At 41.7% G+C, this 26,784-nt stretch overlaps 1 protein-coding gene across 5 annotated transcripts in view; it reads right to left on the reverse strand.

Moving 5' to 3' along the window:
• usp20 (ubiquitin specific peptidase 20) overlaps positions 1-26,440 on the reverse strand; it is a 101,679-nt gene extending 75,239 nt beyond the window's left edge. For 4 of the 5 annotated variants that reach the window (XR_009651898.1, XR_009651899.1, XR_009651897.1 and 1 more), the window contains exons 1-7: positions 26,309-26,440; positions 13,082-13,203; positions 12,051-12,104; positions 9,560-9,622; positions 9,302-9,436; positions 5,866-5,968; positions 1,788-1,857 (exon numbers count right to left, since the gene is read on the reverse strand). Coding sequence is in view for 2 of the 5 variants with exons in the window: in XM_060913102.1 (XP_060769085.1) it covers positions 1,788-1,857; positions 5,866-5,968; positions 9,302-9,436; positions 9,560-9,622; positions 12,051-12,104; positions 13,082-13,162 (506 nt within the window). In the remaining 3 variants the exon portion in view is untranslated. The remainder of the gene's footprint in view (positions 1-1,787; positions 1,858-5,865; positions 5,969-9,301; positions 9,437-9,559; positions 9,623-12,050; positions 12,105-13,081; positions 13,204-26,308) is intronic. The other variant, XM_060913103.1, reaches the window with a different exon arrangement.
• Positions 26,441-26,784: the final 344 nt, after the last annotated feature.

The following is a 26,784-nucleotide window of genomic DNA, read 5'->3' on the forward strand; positions in this document are numbered from 1 at the left end:
TTTAGGCATTTTAACCATGTTTAAGGGAGCTCCTGGCTGACGGTAGGCATCTGCTGCCATTAGAGCAAGGGTAATGTTAATTAGCGATGGGATGTGGGGTGCAGTGATGCTTATATTGCCTGGAACATCCATTTCGGATCACCAGAGGTCAAATATTTTAAGTTGATAATATTTTATTACATTGATTTTATTAAACGGAGTTGTGTCTTTATTAGAATAAATGGAGTATAATATAGCGTGAATTTGTTGAATTTCATTTCAATTTGTTTTCAGAAAAGAAGTAGCAATTAAAAAACACTTGATTTCAAAATCATTTTGCTGTAGTTGGAAAGACTAACCCTTGGTTGTATTTGGCACAATTAATTTATTTTTGTAATCACTTATTCTCAAAAAAAGAATATGATTAACAAATCAACCATTCATAAAATATATGCTAAATTACTACTGTACTTATACAGAAATATTGCAGTTGTAGTGAGTCTATGCCCCACTACTACAACCTTCAGAATGTGGAAATATCAATTTCTAGATTTTTTATTTTATATTATATATAAAAATATAGGGCGGCACGGTGGTGTAGTGGTTAGCGCTGTCACCTCACAGCAAGAAGGTCCGGGTTCGAGCCCCGTGGCCGGCGAGGGCCTTTCTGTGTGGAGTTTGCATGTTCTCCCCGTGTCCGCGTGGGTTTCCTCCGGGTGCTCCGGTTTCCCCCACAGTCCAAAGACATGCAGGTTAGGTTAACTGGCGACTCTAAATTGACCGTAGGTGTGAATGTGAGTGTGAATGGTTGTCTGTGTCTACGTGTCAGCCCTGTGATGACCTGGCGACTTGTCCAGGGTGTACCCCGCCTTTCACCCGTAGTCAGCTGGGATAGGCTCCAGCTTGCCTGCGACCCTGTAGAACAGGATAAAGCGGCTAGAGATAATGAGATGAGATTATTATATATCTCCATCCATTATCTGTAGCTGCTTATCCTGTTCTACAGGGTCACAGGCAAGCTGGAGCCTATCCCAGCTGACTATAGGCGGGGTACACCCTGGACAAGTCGCCAGGTTATCGCAGGGCTGACACAGAGACAACCATCCATTCACACTCACATTCACACCTACGGTCAATTTAGAGCCACCAATTAGCCTAACCTGCACGCTGCATGTCTTTGGACTGTGGGAGAAACTGGAGGAAACCCACACAGACACGGGGAGAACATACAAACTCCACACAGAAAGGCCCTTGCCGTCCTCGAACCCAGGACCTTCTTGCTGTGAGGCGACAGCGCTAACCACTACACCACCGTGCCGCCGATATACGCACATGCGCACACAGTATTATGATTTTATTACTATACTTCTTTTGTAAGAATTATTTGTAGTATTTTACTTGTAGTGAGTCTTACATCTCACTTTACTGAATCAATACTGTATCCTTACAAGATATCTGGCAAATTAGCCAACTGGATAATCTTGGTAGCATCTTACATAGTTGCCCATGTCATGCATTTTTTAGATGGTCCCTTACTCTCAATATTACTGACCTGCATTTAGTTCTCTTTCCACTCCAGAGTAAGAAAACACACATCTTGCCCTTTTTGTGTTTATTTCTTGAGAAATAGCAGAATTTCAAATGTGCATTGACTATCCCAATATAAAACCAGCTTCACTGCGTTTAAGTGGCACCAAAATGAGGCACTGGAATTTGTGTTGCGATTCAGTCTGGTAGATACCGATCGTATAGGAACCAGCGCCATATAGGGACTGGGTTTTGGCAGCCAACCCTAATGTGGAACCCACCAGTTTGAGAGGGCCTGCAATGCTGCATTCATGTAACATGAATTTCCAATGTTCTTCATCCCTGTGAGGCCTGCAGAAAAGGGGAGGAAGATATAAATACACAAACATGGATACTCTAAAGATTTGCACTTCCCAAAGGCAGTTTATGCTCAAGTCATATCCTTCCTTCAGTGAAAGTCCTTCTCACTTGCATACTTGCAGATTTTTATCCCGAGACTCTTATTAACAGTCCTCATACTGAATATCTTTTCAACACAATTTGTGCCATTTGACTTTATAGGATACAATTTTAGAACCGTATGGGCTCCCTGCTTGAAGTGTGCATGGACAAATAAAGGTTCCTTCTTCTTTAAAGCTTTCACCCTCATGTTGCCTCAGGAAGTTTTTCTTTGCCACAGTCATCTCTGGCTTGTTCATTAGGTATGCAAGTCAATATCCAGACTTGCATTCTTAGGTGGTGTTTACATTAGACCGTATCCGTATCGTTTTCGTCGCGGATGCACTGTCCGTGCACATTAAAACACCGGGAAACGACTCCACAGGCGGAACAGTTTGAATCCGCCAGGGCCCACGTATTCAACCCAGTACGTATCTGATCCGGTGCTGTGTAAACATTGAGGAACGAGGATACGCAGTGCTGAGCTCTAGCTGACGTCGTCATTGGACAACGTCACTGTGACATCTACCTTCCTGATTCGCTGGCGTTGGTCATGCCACGTTGGTCATGTGACGCGACTGCTGAAAAACGGCGCGAACTTCACGTCCTGCTATTTGTCCCGAATCACTGCTCGTGCGCTTCACTCACGCGCTCTGTGAGCTGCGCAGGGCCGGAGTGCGCACCCTCCAGAGGGCACTCGCTGTTCAGGGCGGAGTGATTTGGAGCACAGGGTGCCTGCGGAGCCGAGCGTATCCGTGTATTGGCGTTGCTGTGTGCACGCGAATCATGTATTGGCGTTGCTGTGTGCACGCGTATCGTTTTAAAAACGTTAATCTGATGATCCGCTGATACGGTCTAATGTAAACACCACCTTAATATCCAGATATCCAGCTTCTGCAAAGCTGCGTTTACATGCACATAGAGAAAATCGAATTTCTGCCGTAGCTCGACTGAAATCGAAGTTCTAAATGCCATGGAAACACCTTAGCTCGGCTGAAATTGAACCGAACTTGATTTCTCGTAATCGAGCTACGCGACCTAGATTATGCGATTGTAGCCGAGCTACTTAGTGCATGTATACCCTATCGAGCTACGTAGTCGAGCTACTTACTTCAGCACTGCCCCTTCCGGAAGTGACGAGTGACGAGACCACAAACGGGAAACACAACAGCCTCAGTCGGCATGACAACAGTAGTAGCGAGCAGCAGAAGAGGTCAGGAGGAACAAGAAGAACAAACGAACGAAGAAGAGAAAATGGCGAGCAGAACACGGAACTGATAACTTTGTTTATACTCTTGAACAGCTCTTCTTCATGACGACAACCGGAAGTGTACCAACACAATGGGGCGTGTAGCGCCACCTGTGGCTCGGGTGCACAATGTACCTCACACAATAGCTCGATTTCCTTGTGTGCATGTAGGATTGGATTTCTCTGGCACCCCTGCTGGGACCCTCAGCTCGATTACCGACAGTAGCTCGATTTGGATGTGCATGTAAACGCTGTTGTTAAAAGTGGAAAAACGATTTGGATGTGCATGCAATGTCTGTTGTTAAAAGTGGAAGTCATTCATTTTTCAACCACAAAAAGCAAAAGTAGGGACGGGGGAGGTGAGGTGAGATGAGACTGATGAACGTTTAGCCTGATGCAAATGAGAAGCAAAACAATGTGGTGACTACTACATTTGGAGTTGAGGATGATGCGACTCAGAAGACAATATTTTTCCCACTGTGAAATATCAAATATTCCTTCTGAGATGAGATGGAGGAGAAACTAACTGATGCAATATATTACTTTAATTATATTATGACGTATGGATGCAGAATCAGTATTATTACAAAATTTTGTAATGGTTTACTTAAATCGTTGTTACTTTATTTACCTTGTGTATGGATTAAAACTGAGTGAGGCTAAATAAATGGCATACAGGTCATTCCACGTCAATTCAACCGGGGCCCACGCGCTTAGGTCTCAAAAAATTCTGAAAAAAAAAAAAAAAAATCACCAGATGTACCCATGTCACCTAGGAGAAACACTGTAAATTTATTTGAATGTAAGGTGTATACTTTCCATGTTACAGCCAGTTTTACCGGGGGGGGTCAATTTCGACTCTTTTTTTTTTTTTGTCAAAGTTCACAAGCCCATAGCTCAAGAACTAAACCATGTAGGAGGCTCAAATTTTGCATGCTGGTACATAAATAGGAATAGTATGTAGCAAAACTGTCGTTTTGGGTCTGGATGATCCTGCATGGTCATAGCACTCCCTCAAAGATGATCAAAATTTTATTGGAGTTTTTGGCTGTGCTCTGTTTAGGCCTTCAGAAAACATATTTTTACCCAACATAGGCTCTTGATTTTTTTCCCTTATTGAGATAAGTAGAAACACTCTCAAAAAAAGCAATAAACAGAAAGGAAACTCTATCAGTGTTTGAACAGAAGACCTCACAAGTCTGACAAATCATTTTGGATGTCATTTTCAGAGCACCGTAACACCTTGTGGGAATATGTGCAGATTTTTTAAAAATATTTTTTTCTTTATTCTCCATGATCCCTTCTTTTTAAAAACACCAATTTGGCTTGTCTTACTCGAATCTTTCTTTTTTATTTTCCACCCTGAACGTGGGCAAAATGCACCATTGAAAGCAATATGTTTTCTATAACATTAATGTAAAGAGTAAATAACCAAAGGCCAATTTTGCCCTGACATGATCACCTGAGAGCGCCTGTGTAGGGGTGGAGGGATCCTTTTCAATTTCAATGATTCAGTGATTTTAGGGGCACCTGTGGTTACAGAGTTGTGAGGTCTTCTCTTCAAACACTGATAGAGTTTCCTTTCTGTTTATTGCTTTTTTGAGTGTTTCTACTTATCAATAAAGGGAAAAAAATCAAGAACCTATGTTGGGTAAAAATATGTCTTCTGAAGGCCTAAACAGAGCACAGCCAAAAACTCCAATAAAATTTTGATCATCTTTGAGGGAGTGCTATGACCATGCAGGATCATCCAGACCCAAAACGACAGTTTTACTACATACTATTCCTATTTATGTACCAGCATGCAAAATTTGAGCCTCCTACATGGTTTAGTTCTTGAGCTATGGGTTTGTGAACTTTGGAAAAAAAAAAAAGAGTCTGAACAAAATTGACCCCCCAGTAAAACTGGCTGTAACATGGAAAGTATACATCTTACATTCAAATAAATTTACAGTGTTTCTCCTAGGTAACATGGGTACATCTGGTGATTTTTTCAGAATTTTTTGAGACCTACGTAAGTGCGCAGGCCCCGGTTGAATTGACGTGGAATGACCCATGGCCAAAAGTATGTGGACACCTGACTATCACACCCGTATGTGGTTCTTCACCAAACGGTTGCCATGAAGTTGAAAGCATACAATTGTACAGAATGTCTCTGTATGCTGTAACTTTACAATTTCCCTTTACTGGAACTAAAGAGCCCAAACCTGTTCTGGTATGACAATGCCTCTGAGCGCAAACCGAGCTCCATGAAGACATGGTTTCCCGAGGTTGCCTTAAAGGAACTCAAGTGGCCTGCACAGAGCCCTGACTTCAACCCCACTGAACACCTTTGAAATAACCTAAAACACCAAATGTGCCCCAGGGCTCTTCAAGCAGCATCAGTATCTGACCTCAGTACTGTTCTTGGTGGCTGAATGAACACAAAACCCCACAGCCACGCTCCAAAATCTAGAGAAAATGCTTCCTGTGAAGAGTGAAGGTTATAATAACAGTAAAGGAGAACTAAATCTGGATGGAATGCTCAACAAACACATATGGGTGTGACGGTTAGGTGTCCACAAACATTTGTCCATATAGTTACGCCTCATCTCAGGTACACATTTGCACCAATGCAGCTACTGAAATTTTGTATCACTTTGAAATAACTGCCAGTTATGTTACTTGTTTACCTCTGGGCTTAAACTCATCTTCCTCAGACTCTGAACCTTCATCATCCGCCACAGCGATCGGTACTGCCTTTAACGGGTGGCATGCATTCTGGGGAGGGGAATCCTGAGCAGAAAAAAACATTTTTGGGGTATGAGCACAGTGTAAATTGACCTGCAAATGTATAACGTAAAAAACAAACAAACAAGCAAACAAATAAACAAGAAATATGTCTGCCATCCTTGAGAGTTATAAAGTTATCAAATTTGAAAAGAAAGAAATGCAGGCGAGAAGGTGGTCAAGAAAAAGGTCAATGTTGAAAAATAAAATTCACGTTATTTGCATTCCCTTTTAAATCACTGATATTTATTGCCACTCTTCTTTTTTCTAAAATAAAAAGTGTCTTGACAAAAATACTTTCAAACGCCAGTCTGCCAAAGAATTCAGGAACACTACTTGGCTGAAAAACGTCCCTGTTATCAACAGGGTTTCTGCAGGCTTGAACAAGTTCAATTTAAGACCTTTTTAAGACCATAACAGGTTAAATTTAAGACTTATGCTGCACAAAAAAAAATAAAGAAAATTGGGAGAGCCTGAATTACTTTCGAAATAACAAAATTTATTATCATTCACCAGTGAACTCATTACATCCCGAGGGTGCGCTCTTGCATTAATGAGGAACTAAGTTGCAGTGGAGCCAAAGACATCCCGCAAATCACTTGAGGATGAGGCATTCGATTCCGTACGGTTTGCGTGTTATAACGTTACAGTTTGCACGGAGTTAGCTGATACACCGTCTCGAGATGTGCTTGGACCTGACAACGGTGAACAAAATTGAGTGATGGCATGCGAATGTTGCAGACTTTTATGGGCAGCCTGGTGCTTCTCCGCTTTCGCGTGCGATTCCGGTGCCTTTATGGCCCTTTTCCACTACCCTTTTTCAGCTCACTTCAGCTCACTTTAGCCCGACACGGCTCGCGTTTCGACTACCAAAAACCAGCACGACTCAGCTCGTTTCAGCCCTGCTTAGCCCCTAAAACTCGCACCGTTTTGGAGTGGGGCTGAAGCGAGCAAAGCCGTGCCGAGTGAGGCTGGGGGCGTGAGCAGACACTCCCCTGTGCACTGATTGGTGAGGAGGAGTGTCCTCACATGCCCACACACGCCCCGCGAGCGCGCTGGGATCTGTAAACACCGCAAACCCGGAAGGAGAATAATTACAAATTACGAGAATTTCTGAAGCCTTATGCACCTCGCCTCATCTATACGCTCTTGCCAGTATCTGTCCGCGTTGTCGGTGACAACAAGCCACAGCACCAAGACCAGCAACACTAACGACTCCATGTCCTCCATGTTTATTGTTTACTATTCGGGTCGTGAGACTACCGCTTAAAAGATCACTGATGTCACTGTTTGCGCTGCTTAACGACATCACCTGACGTCCACCCACTTTAGCTAACTCCACCCAATGTGTCCACCCACTTCCAGCCAGCACGGTTCAGTGCGGTTGTAGTCGAAATGCAACTCCAACAGCCCCACTCAGCTCGACTCAGCACGGCACGGCTCAGCCCGACTCAGCCGCGTTTGTAGTGGAAAAGCAGCAATACACCCAGGGTGCTGAGTTTGAGTGCTCTTTTGCACAATGTGCAGTATGCCTCAAACGGATTGTTTGGTACACGTTTTAACCAGTCTACGAAATCATTGCATTCAAGCCAGCAGTCGTTAAACTTGCATTTGCCAATTGTTGGGGTTCACCCAGAAAGAGACCCCGATTCCTTCGTGGGCCACCCTCGGATCCGGGACGAATGATAGAACGATAGAAACAGACAGGGGAACCAGAGTGTTTCTGGGTGAACCCCAACACCCATTTTGCTACAAACCGTGACAATAGGGCTGTGCGATATGGGAAAAAGTGAATATCCCGATACATTTTCTCCATTTCACGATATATCTCGATATATTTAAATCTCCTCTAAAGGACCCCATGAAATCTAACTTTTACTCTTTACTGTTTTCACTACAGTCCCTGCAGATTAAACAACATTCTTGGTTAACTTTACAGGTGGTTTTCAACAACACATTTTAAATTTTCATGTTGGTGATTAATCACAATTGAATTGAAATAAGACTATTTTTATTCAACAAAGATGTGGCACAAACTGCAAAAACAATCTTGAAAATTGCAACAAAGGGGCAATACAATACAGAGCTGCTCAGAGCTCAAACCAATAAAGTGCAAGCTCAACACTGAGAAAGACGTTTAGCCTAAATAAGAAAAGTGCTCATTCATTAAATTATTTAAAAAAACAGATCTCCAAGCTATTAATCTGACTACTGAGAACCACTGGAACATTCACAATAGAGAGAGAGAGATTGAGGGAGAGAAGAGAGAGATCTGCAAAACATAATTTTTCTCTTTGCACACTTTTGAACTGAATGTTTTCTGGCTCTGCCTCTCAGATGTGTATAATTCCAGTATTGCCTTCTCTGTAAAATGTCTGCGACCAGGCAACTCATGTTTGGGATCAAGTGTGTTTAGTAATTTTTGGAAGCCTGGTTTTTCCACTATACTAACTGGGATCATGTCTTCGGCAATGAAGTTAGTGATTGCATCCGTTATAGCTCTCCATCTCTGCCTCGTTTTCTCATGGGGCGGCTTTGGAGAACGAGGCCACTATGGCCATTTGTTTAGCTTGTGTGGGGGATTTTAGCTCGTGGGCAAGTAGTTCGGAGTTTAAGAGACTCTTCATACTGTACCGGGTAAGTTTTCAGGTGATGGAACATACTTGTAGTGCTGCTGCCTTTCGTGATGACAGGTTTTTTTTGCACACTTTACAAACTGGCATTTGCTGTTCCACGTCCTCCTCGCAAGATCCAAAAAATGCCAGATGACTGACCCCTTACTAGTTCTTTTAGGAACCAATTCGTCCGCTTCCATTTTTAATTTGTCGCTGAAATTGACAGAGCTTACACGGTAGCCTACGCAACACCAGCAATTGCACGAACTGAGTCAGCGCTATAAACCGGAACCAGGAAATCTTCCCGCTGGCAGTGTTGCCAGATACTGCTGACGTTTTCCTGCCCAAAATATGCTCAAAACCCGCCAAAATGCACTTAAAACCGCCCAATCTGGCAACACAACCGAAACTAGAAAATCTTCCCGGAAGTTCCTTTCAGCACCGAGATGCCAACCAATCCCGGGTGACATCTAGGTGCTGAACGGAACTTCCGGGAAGATTTTCTACGTGCAGAATAATTCTGCACGTAACCTAGGTCTTAAATTACCCAAATGAGATTTTAGACCAACAGTGCAAAATATCTCTGTATTTTAGACTTTTTTAGGCCTAAAATTGAAAATGTGTCATTTTAGACTTTTTTAGACTCCGCGGACACCCTGATCAAATGAAGAGTGGTATGCACAAGATCTTCAAGTTCAGATGAGGAGAGGAGATATGAAGATACCTGTTCCAGAGGTTTGTAGCGCTGAGTTGCTGCCACTGGACTTACAGGTCTCTGTTCCAGAAACACCTCTCTCTCACATACGTAACACCACACCCTGAACGTGGTCAGGTTCACGGTCAGATTGTGTTTCTTCGCCTGAAAAGAAAAGGGAAGGGAAGTTACACTGATGAATGAATAAACAGAACAGGTACTGAAAGATGATACTGACAAGACAATGGAGAGAGGTGAGGATGTACTGTACGTGCGGTTCAGAGTTACCTGCGCATGTGTAGTGCTGTGGTCCGAGTATGACTCTCCGCAGCCCACATAGGGACAGTCACACTGAAGAAGCAAACACCATTTATTAATTTCATTTGCACTTAGTCATAAATAAGATTAATAACCTTTATAAAAACACAATTATAATCCTTTAAAAATCTACAATACAGTATTTGCTCATAGTCTACGGACTCTTTTTAGAAGTCCCGCCCATCTATCAATCATTCCATGTTTAATAATAATCGCTTTTATTTTATATAAACAGGGCAGCCAATATTTGTAGATGATTACAAGTCATTATATTTACATCTTAAATGCTTTTACGAGCCCTTACAAATACTGCGGTCATTTCTATGTTATGTCAGTTGAAATGATTTTAAACTGATATCATATTATCCAACAAGCAAACACCCTGCTGACCTTTACATCTGTAACCTAATGTACTATTGGGAAAAACCACAGAACATTAGCAACACTTTAATAAATTTAATTAGAACATTAAAAATTCAATGCGTGCTACTCTGGTGGCTAAATTTCCCATATTTTTATGATGCGTGTGTATGTGTGTGTGCGTGAGAGAGAGAGTTTTTTTCTCTGTTTTGAAGACGTGATGGTGCAGGAGCATCACAGACAATTACACTTATTTACCAACCTTTTAGGACATCTTTAGACAGACTGCCTGCATTTACCACTCAATTTGTTAAACTGGCTGCTTATTCAATCCCTGTGTCCGAAAATCGCTCCCTACTCACTATATAGGGCACTATATAGTGAGGTCACCATTTTGTGGTGCTGTCCGAAACCTTAGTGAGGATTACTTACACCCTATATAGTGCACTCAAAGTATCCCACAATGCATCATGAAAAGTAGTGAACAATAATGGTCACTAACCAAAGCAATATATCCCATCATGTATTGCGGTCGCGCTGAAAGAAATCAAATTAAAAAGTCTCAAATTTGATTTAATAAAAGGCAGCGGCAAAGAAGAAAGTATTCAGCCTTGATTTAGAAAGAACTGAAAGATGCAGGTACTTTGTATTGATTAATGTGGGAAATGCGCTCAGTCTCATCTCATCTCATTATCTCTAGCCGCTTTATCCTGTTCTACAGGGTCGCAGGCAAGCTGGAGCCTATCCCAGCTGACTACGGGCGAAAGGCGGGGTACACCCTGGACAAGTCGCCAGGTCATCACAGGGCTACGCGCTCCGTATAATATGGATTTATCACAAAAGCGCATGCATGTATTTATTATTTTGAAAACCCACCAGCCGACTGATCTGGCACGTTTTAATTGCGCGACAGTAATGGCGTAAAGATCAGCGCGACGGACTAGTGTCCAAAAGCATTTTTTTTTTATTTTACCAATGAGCTCACGATATAGTAATTCCATATATAGGGAATAGGGAGTAGTGAACGAGTGAGCGATTTCGGACACGGGTTAATGTGACCTTTGCAGGCAGAAAGCGAAGGTCAGGTTAAAAAAAAGGAGAATGTGATGTCAACAGCATTGACAGAGATACTTCCACTACCAACAAGTCAAGTCTTTCCGGTTACTAATTTGTATGCCAGAAGACCCCTAAAAAATACTTCAATGCACTCGGGAGTGGCACAACAAAAAAGCGTCTAGGAGATCACAAGTTCAAATCCTAATGATGCCAAAGCCACTCATGGCAGGGAGTCCAAGAGAGCAAAACTGGCTGTGCTCTCAGGGTGGAAAGAATGGTAAAGTCTCTCTCCCATGTCAATCATAGTGCCAGTAGTGAATCATAGGTGTGTGTGAGCTCATGCATATAGAAGGAGGTGAATAGCACTTTCCTCCAAGGGTGTGTACCCGGCCCATGACGCAGCACGAGCAGCAGTTCGAAAAGAAGCCGTTGGTTGGCTTCACACAAAGCCTTCCCAGGTTGGTAGCGGTCATATGATAAAAGGGACCTGACTGGTGGGTGAGAATTAGCCAAGATTAAATTAAGGAGAAAAATCCCACGACTGGGAACCTATTTAAAAATGTATTTCAGTTGATCAATTGTTCCTGTATATCATCAGTTCACCTGCTGGTTACAATGATATTTCCATATAAATCCTACAAACATTCAACCACTCTTTCCATGCAAGAGACACTCTTGGACAGATATGGGGGGACAAACAGAAAACATCCCAAGGCATCTACCGGCAAAAGCATAAAAAACCATTCTAAGTTGTTTTGGTGGAATAGATTTATGCTTTCTTAAACTGAAGGTGTCAAAGTATGTTAGAGGCAGAATATTTTAACCCAATTTTCAGCCCTCACCGTTTGCTAGAATTGAATCACTGCAACATCCAGTGAGTTTTCCCCAACTGCCGCATATATATATATAAAAAATATTATTCATTTCGTGGACTACACGACCAACACTCGGATTCAGAATGCAGGGACAGTGTAGCAAACACAAGCAGAATATTTTCATTTAACAAATGAAAGAGAAAAAAAACCCCCGTCATTTTCCTTCTCACCTGAAGACATGCCCAGAGGTTGGGTCCGCCTACCCCACATGATTGACAAGTGCCCTATAAGAAAAAGAAAATCGAATGTTCAAATGCCGTTGACAAATAAAAATTATGGGTTGCTTTACAATCAGCGTACGCAAGCTAAAAATCACATTTAAACACTTATTATCTTCAATATCAAAAGGCTTGACTAAATAAACTTGGTTGTTGATTGTAGCCCTGTGATAGCTCTATTTACCATGCAAAAAAAATTGGTGATAACGTTATTTTTGGTGAATGTATGGCAATATATGTCATATTTAGCAAAATTACTCGTGTCATTTAGAAAAAGTGCTTTTTTGACCACAGGTAGCTCCAAAAGGGATGCACTTAAATCATTCTTTATACCATAAAACAAATATTTGGTTCCATATCATTGGAAACATAGTTAAGTTTTAATGTTGAATGCCAGTAAGTTTTCAGACTATTTATCAAATTAGTATGTAATTGTGTCAAAAAATGTCCTCTCCAAAACAAATAATTTTTCAATATAAAATAACATATCTAAAATGATTATTTTCATCCTAAAATGTGGTCAAGATATTGGGACATAAATATTAGAGACAACTAACACAAAGCTTACAACCTTATATTTAAAAGCACTATGGAAGTAGTGGATTCTGAACTGTCAAAAAAAAAGTCCTCTCCGAGAATCACTTCATTTGTTTCTCCCAGCCCTGCTTAAAGCTACACTTAATCTTCTTTATCTTACAGCAGATTACACAAAACTACCATACACATATGTCAAAAAATTACCTGAAATCTGTTCTTTAACTTGTCCTTCACTTAAAAACTGGTACAAGAACCAGTTTGAATCAATCTGAATTTTGGACGCCTGTGACACAAACTTTGTACCCTGATTGTAAAACAACCCTTACGTAAAATTCAGTTTACTGACATTTCTACAGTGTATCTGCAGTGTGTAAAGTCAATCAATCATTACAAATAACTCGAAGTGACCAGATTTAATTTTGGTTGTACTGACATTCAAGTTTCACCTTTGATTTTTGCAGAAGGTCCTCCTTGGTCACTTCACCTATGGAGTCCAAATGAGGACAAATGTCTCCACAGTCGGTCATGTTTTGGTTCTGATGTTTCAAACAAAAGATGAGGCCTTAAACTAAAAAGAAAAACCACAACTAATTACACAAATGTACTTGACTTCTTGTTTACAAAATTGCTATGCTCAGTATATGACGCACATCACGTGGTGTAGGGTGAATTCAGGGAATAAAGAAAACTTTTTTTTTTTTAACTTCACTGTCAGAACCATATCTCTAAGTGTTGTAGAAACACGTCTTGACCAATGAAACATGGCCAAGATGGTTTGAAAGGGGCAGGGGGACAGGTCAAGCACAGCACGGAGACCTCAGGTAGAGCCTACATTAAGTTCAGAGACATAAGATTCTCCTTTGTTTAATATAAGGATTTGACTGTCACTGGGTGTTTCGTCACTCAAGCAATCACGGAAAACCGTTGCCCAGTAACGGTAATATTGATGGAGTCTCTGTCGATAAGACAGATGAGTAGGCAGTCAGATTATTTGCCAGGATGAGTCCTCATGTGGGAATGAAGACCTAGTCTTGAGGCGCACAGTCAGCCACAGACGTTGCAGGCAAAAGAGTTCAATGGGACTGGGGGCTGCTTCCTTCTTTCTCTCTTTGCCTGGATTGCAGCTGCCCTCTTGGACTCAAACATCTTTATGTCCAGACTGCAGTGATGTCTCCAGGACGCCCTGTCAAGGGTCAGGTCTTCCCAGGAGACGATGTCAACGTCACAGCTCTTGAGGTTGGCCTTCAGGGTGTCCTTGTACCTCTTGAATGGCCTTCCTTGGTCACGATACCCACTGCTCAGCTGTCCGTAAAGCAGCATCTTGGGTATCCAGTTGTCTTCCATCTGGACAACATGTCCTGCCCACCTGAGCTGACACTTGATGATCAGATTCTCAATACTGGGGAGACCACACTTTTCCAGCATAAGTTGGACACTTTGTCCGGCCATTTGATGTGGCAGATCTTCCGCAGACATGTTTGGTGGAACTGCTCAAGCTGGGTGATGTGTCGCCAGTAGGTGGTCCAGGTCTCACAGCAGTAGAGTAGGGTGCTCAGAACTAGTCTGGCTAAAGCGACTTCAAAGCTCTGCGAGGATTTGGTCTGGCAAAGATATTAAGCCCAACCGTTTCCCAAAGTGCGTGGTTGACCCGCCTCCCTGAAATGCCTCAGTTTGCTACTGGTCGAAGCCAGAAAAGGCTGTGATGAAGCTTAAACCAATCACATCACTCTTTCCTCTGACGTATGTGACGCGACGGGGCTAACTGGTAGATTAAACTCTTACCGAAGCCGGTCGGGAGCAAGGCGAAAACGTCCTTCCTTTCAATAAATACCTCCAGGGCTGCTCTTTGCTCCGTTTTCAATGAGAACTTGCTCCATGTTCGTAATGTTTCTAGTGAATGAAGCGCTTCCGGCATAGATTCTGTAAACAATCTATGGCTTCCGGTCACAGTTCTACTACGTCACTGCCTTGAACACGCCTCTACCCAGGGCCGTTGGAGATGCTCAAAGTTGATTGGCTCCCGATTTTTCGGGAGCTTGGAAGAGCTGTAGATAACTTGCCTGGCCAGACTAAGCCCGCAACAGGCCCTCGTGTTGCGTCACGCTTAGGATGGGCGGGCCCAGGCTAGCTCAGAACAACTGCTCTGTACACAGTAACCTTGGTGGTGACTTCCGCTACGTTCACACTGCAAGGCTTAATGCTCAATTCCGATTTTTTTGTGAAATCCGATTTTTTTGTGAGGTCGTTCACATTAACAAATATATGCGACTTGTATGTGATCCTCAGTATGAACGAAAAGCGACCTAAAAGTGTTCCGCATGCGCATTGCAGGATACGACGACGTCACACGCAATGAGCATGGCCAGTGTTTACGGAAGTAAAACCGCCCGGTTGCGGTATGACCCATCCAATCTAGCTTGAATAGCTGTATCCCCCCAAATGGAAATCAGCTCCCTAACCTCTGCGTCCTTCCATTGAGAAGATTCTGAACCTTCACAGCCCAAAGCGTCCCTCGCATTGATGTCATGCGCAGAGGCGCAGATACGTTTTTTGAACTGGGGGGGACAAAAAACTGGGGGGGACAAAGCTGCCAGCAAACCAACCCCAACCCCGATATGCCTGTCAAACTTGTTGTTAGTAACCATAGCAACCAAGCTCGAGCTCGCAACCTGTGCAGTCTGCGCAGCTCAACCAACCGAATATCAGTCTTTGTTTTATGCGAGTTGTTGCAACTATGTATACACTGCTGTGCACCTCAATAAACCGAATGGTAATTAGTCTTTTGATTTTTCCGTGAGGTTTGCCTTATACAAAGAAAGACAGCATAGACGTTTTTTCCTCCCTATAAGTGGGGGGGACCGCGCGAGGTGAATTTAAATCTGGGTGGGATGAGTCCCACCCCCTATCTGCGCCCGTGATTATGCGCCATGTTGTTGTAACTTTTTTTGAGAGACCCGCCGCCTACTTCAGCGCAGAATAGTGACATTTGTGGCTTGTTGATGACGTGTAAGTCGGATGAATGCGACCTGGCGGTTCAGACTGAAGTCGCATATGAAAAGAGAGGATAGGGATCGGAATTAGGACCACATATCCAAACGGCCTGGGTCGGATTTGAAAAAAATCGGATCTGTGTCGTTCATATTGTCAATAAAAGATCGGATACAGGTCACATATGGGCGAAAAGATCGGATTTGAGTCACTTCAGCCTGCAGTGTGAACGTAGCCTTTGATGTCTTCCTATAGTCTCTTAATGAATCTGCCGAAGGCAGCACTGGCCTTGGCGATACACAAAGTCACCTCTGCATCCAGGGATCCATTGCCAGTCACAGTGCTGCCCAAGTAGCAGAATTTCACCAACAGGTGATGGGACAGCATTGCAAGCCTGTGAAGGTACTGGTTGGAATATGGCTTCTGTTTTGCCAAGACTGATTGTGAGGCCAAATCGTCTGCACGCTGATGCAAATCGATCCGTTATGCACTGGATGTCTTCATGAGAGTGAGCTGCAAGGTCACAATCATCTGCAAACAGGAACTCTCACAAGATGGCTTCAAACACTTTGGTCTTGGCTTGGAGTCGACAAAGGTTGAATAGTTTTCCATCAGTTCAAAACTGGATGTAATGGTAATATTAATTAGGTAATAATGGACAACATGAGTTCAGGTTAAAAGGGGGACATTTGGTGCTCTTTATTCTCGAAAAATACTCGTGGATGTAACGTACCCTGCTGTGTACCCTTTTACTTACCACTTAAATCGCACTGAACATTATAGTACATGTAAATTATGAAAGTATAAATCCAGTTTGCAGGCCAAATTATTCATCAACTTGCACAGAAATGGATGACAAAATAAAGGATAAAAACAGCTGCTCTGCAGAGTTACTGCAAATCAATACATCTCCTCTGTAGGGCATGACAGCTCACTAAATAATTCGACACGTTAGTACTCTTTTGGAAAAATGGTGTTCGTCCCTTGAGTACAGTTTCAGAGACCTGTAGAAACATACAACAAGACACGTTGAAGCTGTTCTGATAGCTTGCAGTGGAAATTTACTAAAATTTCACTCACTACATCACATGGTCATGGCTAATCTGTGCTAACCATACTGCTGGATTGGCATTATTATAAAGAATTTGTACATTATTTATTCACTGATTCCACTTTATCTTGGTCAGGGTCACTGTGGACCTGGAGCATATCCCAGGAACACTGGGTCATCATCACAGGAACCACACACACTTGTTTACACCTGGGGCAATCGAGAGTATCTACAACCCCGATTCCAAAAAAGTTGGGACAAAGTACAAATTGTAAATAAAAACGGAATGCAATAATTTACAAATCTCAAAAACTGATATTGTATTCACAATAGAACAGAGACAACATAGCAAATGTCGAAAGTGAGATTTTGAAATTTCATGCCAAATTCATGCTCATTTGAAATTTCATGACAGCAACACATCTCAAAAAAGTTGGGACAGGGGCAATAAGAGGCTGGAAAAGTTAAAGGTACAAAAAAGGAACAGCTGGAGGACCAAATTGCAACTCATTAGGTCAATTGGCAATAGGTCATTAACATGACTGGGTATAAAAAGAGCATCTTGGAGTGGCAGCGGCTCTCAGAAGTAAAGATGGGAAGAGGATCACCAATCCCCCTAATTCTGCGCCGACAAACAGTGGAGCAATATCAGAAAGGAGTTCGACAGTGTAAAATTGCAAAGAGTTTGAACATATCATCATCTACAGTGCATAATATCATCAAAAGATTCAGAGAATCTGGAAGAATCTCTGTGCGTAAGGGTCAAGGCCGGAAAATCATACTGGGTGCCCGTGATCTTCGGGCCCTTAGACGGCACTGCATCACATACAGGCATGCTTCTGTATTGAAAATCACAAAAGGGGCTCAGGAATATTTCCAGAGAACATTATCTGTGAACACAATTCACCGTGCCATCCGCCGTTGCCAGCTAAACTCTATAGTTCAAAGAAGAAGCCGTATCTAAACATGATCCAGAAGCGCAGACGTCTTCTCTGGGCCAAGGCTCATTTAAAATGGACTGTGGCAAAATGGAAAACTGTTCTGTGGTCAGACGAATCAAAATTTGAAGTTCTTTATGGAAATCAGGGACGTATCATTCAGACTAAAGAGGAGAAGGACAACCCAAGTTGTTATCAGTGCTCAGTTCAGAAGCCTGCATCTCTGATGGTATGGGGTTGCATTAGTGCGTGTGGCATGGGCAGCTTACACATCTGGAAAGACACCATCAATGCTGAAAGGTATATCCAGGTTCTAGAGCAACATATGCTCCCATCCAGACGACGTCTCTTTCAGGGAAGACCTTGCATTTTCCAACATGACAATGCCAAACCACATACTGCATCAATTACAGCATCATGGCTGCGTAGAAGAAGGGTCCGGGTACTGAACTGGCCAGCCTGCAGTCCAGATCTTTCACCCATAGAAAACATTTGGCGCATCATAAAACGGAAGATACGACAAAAAAGACCCAAGACAGTTGAGCAACTAGAATCCTACATTAGACAAGAATGGGTTAACATTCCTATCCCTAAACTTGAGCAACTTGTCTCCTCAGTCCCCAGACGTTTACAGACTGTTGTAAAGAGAAAAGGGGATGTCTCACAGTGGGAAACATGGCCTTGTCCCAACTTTTTTGAGATGTGTTGTTGTCATGAAATTTAAAATCACCTAATTTTTCTCTTTAAATGATACATTTTCTCAGTTTAAACATTTGATATGTCATCTATGTTCTATTCTGAATAAAATATGGAATTTTGAAACTTCCACATCATTGCATTCCGTTTTTATTTACAATTTGTACTTTGTCCCAACTTTTTTGGAATCGGGGTTGTATTTCAACTACCGGCATGTTTTTGGTAGTAACCCAGGACTGAACCCCAGACCTGCAAGGCAACAACATCTAGTTGCATGTTATGTTTTTAAAAATGAATTTCAAGTATTTATTACATGTATGTTAAAAAAGGGAATGTCTATGAGGTGAGAAGACTCACCTCATGATCATGTTTCCATTTTCTATCACAGTGAAGCAATCTAGAAGCTTTCTGATGATAAAATAATGTTCTACCCAATGTTATTTGATCCACTTGATGATGGGAAAGTCAACCTCCTTCCAATTATTTAATGAATATTTCGCAAACCTTGAAAGCTTTTTAAATGTTAATTCTTATTCCTGCAGGAAGAGGAAACAAACAGATCTGCTACAATGACTTAGGCTTACAATTGGGATGATAACTTTAGGACTAATATCACCACGAAGTCTTGCATTCAAGCCTCCATCACTGAACAGTTGATAACTTCAACAAAATAGACTTCATGGTTAAACTATAATGAATTTCCTGGTTACCCAATTACACTTTGACCATATAGCACACAGTTATAGGACAGAGCTTTCATGTTTTGATGCAATATTATCATATTGCTTATCCTCCATGTATTACGCTACTCTCCCCACTGGAGAATGCGCGTTCAATATTGTTATAATATTGCACGTTGTCAAGACAACATGACGTCATACATCGGAGCTCATGCGAAGATCCAGTGACAACTTTTCTGCTGCGCATGCGCACAATCATTTCTTTGTTGGCCGGGAAAGAGAGAAGATCCAGTGCTTGGTTTAAGCACTAAATAAATAAACTGAAACTAAAGATGCGCTGAACACCTGAAAGGCTACCAAACCTTCATTATATATGTTTCACTCATATTTACAAGAGAAAAACATACCAACAGACATTGAAAAACTGGAAAAGAGACATGTCGGAGATTTAAAACTTATGCGCTAGCAAGGGACTGTGAGAGTTTGCACACAAACATGCAGGGCTCGACATTAACGGTTGTCCGCTTGTCCGGGACAAGTGATACTTAATGTCGGACAAGCTCACTGTCTCAGTTACTTGTCCGATCGGACAAGTGCCAAAATACGCCGATATTCGGGTTACATATCAAATTTATCAGTTTATTCACATGATTTCCGAAGCATCTCACTCGCCATATTGTTTTGCTGAATCGCCGGATGTTTCTATTCGGAAAGAGCAATGTGCAATATTCCACTTGCAAAACCGGTCAATACCGCTTCATGTATTTGAGCTGAAAAGTAAACGGTCGTTTATGATTGGTTTTAATCGTGTAATACCCGTGGATTTGCTGACATTTCTGTTGGCGCAGGGCTCGACATTAACACTTGCCCGATGGCCTGGCGGTGTTTTTTACGTCTTTCAGGCCAATTCGGGCCACTAAATTTGGCCAAACAGTGGCCCGGGCGGGCCAGTACGTTTTCGATACAAATTAACTAATTTTATTACTCATATTTTACCCAGAATTGTGAAGAAATTGTTCGAAAAATGCACCTTTTCGATACGAGGTCCGCCATCTTTGTTTTTGTCACGCTCCGCTCCGCAGCAGGAGTGTGTCGTCTTCAAAACAAAAAACAAAAAAAAAAGTGCGTCGTCTTCGTGCATCTTCGGAGATGTTCGGCGCTATTCGGAAGCGTCATTTTGGTCGAGCGCCAGATCGAGGAGAGAAGGGCTGAGTTTACCAAAGTCTCAGATGACCATCGGGACACACTTAGTGATACCATGGCAACAGGATGCGCACGCATTCAGGGCTCGACATTAACGGTTGTCCGCTTGTCCGAGACAAGTGATGCTTAATGTCGGACAAGTTCATCGTCTCAGTTACTTGTCCGATCGGACAAGTGCCAAAATACGCCAAGATATTCGGGTTACATATCAAATTTATCAGTTTATTCACATGATTTCTGAAGCATCTCACTCGACATATTGTTTTGATGAATCGCCGGATGTTTCTATTCGGAAAGAGCAATGTGCGCATGCGCAATATTCCACTTGCGAAACCGGCCAATACCGCTTCGTGTATTTGAGCTGAAAAGTAAACGGTCGTTTATGATTGGTTTTAATCGTGTAATACCCGTGGATTTGTTGACATTTCTGTTGGCGGGATCATTATTCAACTGTATATTTACGTTGAGTATGTGGTAATTTCCAAATCTTTGAATTGTTGTTGGTGGTGTTCATTCTATAGCTGAGCGTGTGCTGGGCTTGGAATGTGCGCCTGCATGCGCGTGTGGATTGACAGGGAGTGAGGTAGGAGTGGGGAAAGTTATCTATGAAATACCAAGCTGTCAAATGGCTGCTAATTAGGTTACGGGCTGTATTAATTAACTAATTAGTAATGGGAGTTTAGGGATTTGAAACATAGGGCTCTATAATTTAGATATAATTATGGATTATTTGTAATTATCTTTTTTTTAACCATTAAATACCATACAGGAGCCACACTGAATAATTAAACAACAATTAATCAGTGGAGGATATATGTTCAAAATTAATAATTTAAAAATGAAAATATATATAATTTTAATTTTCTGGTTTTCAATTTCTCATAAATAAATTAATGATTGATGGAGTCCAATTGATGGAGCAGAACTCAAGGGTTGATAGATGAAGATGAATAGAAACTTTATTTGTATCCATTCATCTGTGAGTCAATAGAGGTGTGGAGGTTTTCATAACAAGATATATTATCTTGTCATTTGATAACTAGATTTCAGTGTATAATAATCAGTGATTTACAGTATTAATCAGTCAATTTTGTTATCCGTCATTTTTATTTGTAGCATTGTTGTTATTTGTTTCTCTTGTCCAAACTAGTGATATCTCATCAAGTCATAAAATTTATGATAACGTTAGTTTTTGTGATATTTGTTACTGAACTGCAGAGTACTGATCTGTGTATATATAATGGTTAGTGTTTCTGGATCTCATAGTACAGTTATTTTGTTCTTAAAACTTTATGTTCATAATTTCTACTCTATTGGAATATATTGCTTCTGAACTTCAGCATAATAGTTGGTGAATTATGGTATCAATCAGTCTGTTTTACTATATTTTTGAACTTTTGCCTCAGTATATCAAGTATTGATTACTTTTGATTCATAGATATTATGCATATGTTGTGAATTCGGAAACAAATGCCATAAAGATTGTTGGGTTACAAATAGTTTTTGTGGGGTTTTTTTCTCAAATATTTTTCGGACAAGTCAACTTCACATTCGGACAAGTAAATTTCCTTTCAACTTGCCCGACAGGACAAGTGGTTTCAAAAGTTAATGTAGAGCCCTGAACATGGCTGCAAGGTTTGCTTCATTAAAAGCAGAAGATATATTTTAAAAGAGAAAGACGCACTGAACACCTGAAAGGCTACCAAAGCTTCCCTGGATATTCTTCACGCATTTAATCTTCCGCATTAAACATATGGAAAAGAGACACGTCGGAGACGTAAAACTTCCGCGCTTGCGAGTGACCGACAGTTTGTACACAAACATGGCTGCGAGGCTTGTTTCATTAAAAGCGGAAAATTTAAAGAGAAAGACGTGCTGAACACCCAAAAGGCTACCAAAACTTCCCTGGATATTCTTCACGCATATTTACAAGAGAAAAACAGACCAACGCACCTTGAAAAACTGGAAGAGAGCGCAATAGCGGAAATATTGTCAAAGTTCTACTTGGAGGTGAGGAAAAGTGACAAGAGGACTTTTACAAGAGGACTTCACTCAGCAAAGACTTTTTGTTTTGAACAACTGCAATGTAACAATTAACTACGACCAAAAGTAACTTTGAACTTGAACTGTCAACCTGGATATAAGTTGTGTATAACTTGTACATAAGTTGGGTTGCTGTTCAGGCTTTTTGGACTTGTACCATTTTTATTGTTAGAACTTTGACTTTGTACATGTACACTGGATTGACAAAACATTGAATTACACTCAATCAGAATCAGCATTCAATATTGGCAAGTTACCCGTTCTTAACTTTTTGTAAAATCTATAGTTGTTCCATCAAATGTGTATGTATAATTATAATAATAATAATAATAATAATAATAAATGGCTTTTGTTGTGGTATATCGGATATATTCCCTTCAGCTACTCGTCTTCGACTCGTTCAATATCATGCTAGCTGAATGGAATACATCCGATATACCACTCAATGCCAACCAATATTAAATATTTCTCTGAACTGACTGCTTCCAGTGCTTTCATTTCAAATTGAATTTTGCCCTTTAAATTTTGCCCCTTGCATATTTGACAAGGTAAAAAACAACAAATTTAATAATGCTGAATTGTGCCTAAATCAGCCCACCAGAATGCATCATTTGAAGTCTCTAATTTAAAAATCTCCCCACCCTACACACACAAAATTTAGCAGCCTTCAGGGCAGCGCTCGAAACTAACGGTGTCCCGACGTCCCGGGGACCATAAAAAATGTCATCGGGACACAAAATTATCATATCTGGGACAATCCCGGGACAATGGAAAAAAATAGATCTAGAAAAAAAAGTTCTACATGGGGGAAATTGTGAGAGTGATGCAGTGCGCGTAGCAGTCACAATTGCAGGGCCTGAGCTGCACTCTGTGAATGAATGATTTGCGTTGAGGCGACAAGCCTGTGTGTCTCTGAGAGGGAGCAGCGCGCTGTGTGTGTGAGAGAGCAAGCAGCCCCTCCCCACCCGCACGCTGCGCTGAGAGACACAGAAAGGGCAGTAATTGCTCAGAGCGCTCCCTCCAAACAACGGGGATTTACACGAAAACGGAAGGAGATAGTCACAAAATTCTTTCACATTGAGTGCCACAAGGCTCTCCTGAACACGATGTAATTTTTTTGTCTGTAGTGTAAAAATTGAGGTCACTAGAGCGAGTTAAAAACGAGTTTTTGCATGAGAAGCCTGAAAGTGAGGAGAGGACAGGCGCTCAGCCCCATAGACTGCCATTATAAACATGGCTGCGCTGTGACTGCAAAATCAGAAAAGTCACTGTAAATAATGTAAATGATTTCTATGACTAAAGGTTACAATAAAAAAAACTTGCATTACATTGCTTTGTTTGCACTTATATGATATGACACTTTTATCCAAAGTGACTTTACAGTTTTTTACAGTGTTACAGTCCCTGTAGCAACGTTGGGGGGTAGGTGCCTTGCTCAAGGGCATTTCATCCATTGATGGTATGGCTGATGGCTTTCAAAACATCTCTGAATGGGGCAACAGGTATATTACATAAAAATGGATAACGGTAATGGTGAAAATGATAAGTTGGCCTTATATATGCCAACAGATATTCAAGGTATAAGTAGATGAAATGAACATAAAAGGGGTCTTATTTTCAACTAAAGTGTACTGCAGATGTAGTGAGTTGAAACATTTTCTGAATGAGCTAGTTGGCCCCGTTAAATAAATGGGTATCTATTCATACAGTGAGATCGCCAAAGTTTAATAAACTGAAAATGGAATAACTGTAATTTTGAAGTAGATGATGTATAGCACGTGTCACTTGTGTTTTGTGACTTATTGTAAAAATGATATAAAGGGTTCAAAATCGCATAGTTACAAATATAATAGTAACTTCATATGATAATATTAACCACTGGTTATTTCAGAGAGGAAAAAAATGGGGACACTATTGCTTCCATTCGGGACAATACAACACAGAATTCGGGACCACTGGGGGACGCAAAGAAAAAAAGTTAATTTCGAGCCCTGCTTCAGGGCCCTCTGGGCCAGGCCAGCCCTTACAGGCTGGGCTCCGCATCAGTAGCACCGCTCTGATAATTTTTTTTCTGGGGAAAGCCCTGATAGAAGCGAGTCACTTATAAAAATCAAACTATCCGAGGTCACCCAGATGAGGATGGGTTCACTTTTGAGTCTGGTTCCTCTCAAGGTTTCTTTCTCCTCATGTCTTCTCAAGGAGTTTTTCCCTTGCCACCATTGGCTCTGGCTTGCTCATTAGTTTCTAAATTCATATATATTTCTGTAATGCTGCTTTGTAATAACATCCATCATTAAACATGCCAAAGAAATGTATCCCTAATTAATATTACATTACAGAGGAAATGTTGATTAGCTATTCTTGGATTTACGTTAGATTTTATTCTGAATGGCTTAAAAATATTTTTATTAATAATAATAATAATAATAATAATAACGTTTTCTCAGTTCAACAATAAAGAAATAATTTCTCAGCTAGATTTTGTGTCGAGTGCCTTCACAGTGAAATGCATATTTTAATTCAAACAACATCCATTCATGAAAATATGTATAAATAGCTGTGACGGAGTGCCCGTCGCTACAGTTGAGTATGTGCTCTGACTGCCATACTAACAAGCCTGGCTCTTTGGTGTTGTAGTCAGGGTGCAGGTCCGGCACCCTGTAGACCTGGGTTCAAGGTACAGATGGTGTCAGAAGTGGGATAGACATCGGAGCCCTGTGTGAGAGCTGTATGAGGGACCTCCGGGATAGGTGGCCCTTGTGCAAGGGACCTCAGAGATGGATGTGTGTGGGACAAGTACGGCTTATCCCTGTAGACCTGGGCTCAAGGTACAGATGGTGTCAGAAGTGGGATGGACATCGAAGCCCTGTGTGAGAGCTGTATGAGGGACCTCTGGGATAGGTGGCCCTTGTGCAAGGGACCCCAGAGATGGATGTGTGTGGGACAAGTACGGCTTCTCCCTGTAGACCTGGGTTCAAGGTACAGATGGTGTCAGAAGTGGGATGGACATCGAAGGCCCAGGATAGGTGACCCTTGTGCAAGGGACCCTAGAGATGGATGCGTATGGGACAAGTACGGCTTCTCCCTGTAGACCTGGGTTCAAGGTACAGATGGTGTCAGAAGTGGGATGGACATCGAAGCCCTGTGTGAGAGCTGTATGAGGGACCTCTGGGATAGGTGGCCCTTGTGCAAGGGACCCCAGAGATGGATGTGTGTGGGACAAGTACGGCTTCTCCCTATAGACCTGGGTTCAAGGTACAGATGGTGTCAGAAGTGGGATGGACATTGGAACCCCGGGATAGGTGGCCCTTGTGCGAGGGACCCTAGAGATGGATATGCGTGGGACAAGTACGGCTAACACTGACTGTTCTCTCACTTTGCTACAATAGCCTATATGAAATACTTGTATGAATATCAGCAATAAGATGAATTGCTCTACCTTTAGTTAAATGATTAAAAATGACCCTTAAAAAAAGTGTTTTGCATGAAAGGGAAATCTGACTGATATAATATTTGATCAGAAATGTGTACTGTTATGTTATGACTGAGATATTTCTCAGGAAAGAGGAAAAACAAAACAATATCATATCCCAAGTGTTACATCAGACAAAAGGGAAACAATGCATGCTGGACGAGCAGCAACACCTCAGCTTCTTCTTTTTTTTTTTTAAATAATGTATTATAATCCTGTTTTTATTGCTGCAGTCATGGCACAGGTCTCCAGCTTCATGTCTGTGACACATCATAAACAATGTTCCTGTGATATTTTACAAGGAAAACATCTTCCTTCGACATCATTACTGCTGTTTCATGACAATGACAGCGCACAAACATCACATCTGACAGAAATATACTTACCGAGCTGTTTATCTACAATACTGCTGCATATTACCACAAAATAATCCTTTTCCTAACTGACATTTGAAGGAACTGTTAGCAACAAACACCTCAGTCAAAATCCCTTAGTTTAACGTCTATACACAGGAGGCCACTGCCCAGAGGAAACCGCTCGGCTATCACAAAAACAACACACAATGACTTTTCTGTTGAGATAAATAAACAGTAAAAACGCACCTCACCAGCACATCCAGAGGAAATGTTCAAAAACGTTCATTTTACGCCAAAACGAAACGAATAAAATCCCTTCACCCTCCTGCAGCACTAGCAGGCTAAGCTAATCAAGACAAACACAGACTAGCACTCAGAGTGCTGGTGATGCGCAGGGTTGCCAGGTCTTTACAGAATAAACTCCATGTGCATGAAAACCAACTCACTACAGTACAGATCTTACATCAGGGGTTCTAAACCTTTTCTACTTTAGCCCCTTCGGACATAATTGTACACAGAACGGGAGGCGTAGTGGTTAGCACTGTCGCCTCACAGCAAAAAGGTCCTGGGTTCGAGGGCCTCTTTGTGTGGAGTTTGCACCTTCTCCTCGTGTCTGCACGGGTTTCCTCAGGGTGCTCCGGTTTCCCCCACAGTCCAAAGACATGCAGGTTAAGCTAACTGATGGCTCTAAGGCCAAGTTTACATTAGACCGTATCTGTCTC

The sequence above is a fragment of the Neoarius graeffei genome, chromosome 28 (assembly GCF_027579695.1).
Source record: "Neoarius graeffei isolate fNeoGra1 chromosome 28, fNeoGra1.pri, whole genome shotgun sequence".
In the NCBI taxonomy this organism is placed as follows: Eukaryota; Metazoa; Chordata; class Actinopteri; order Siluriformes; family Ariidae; genus Neoarius; species Neoarius graeffei.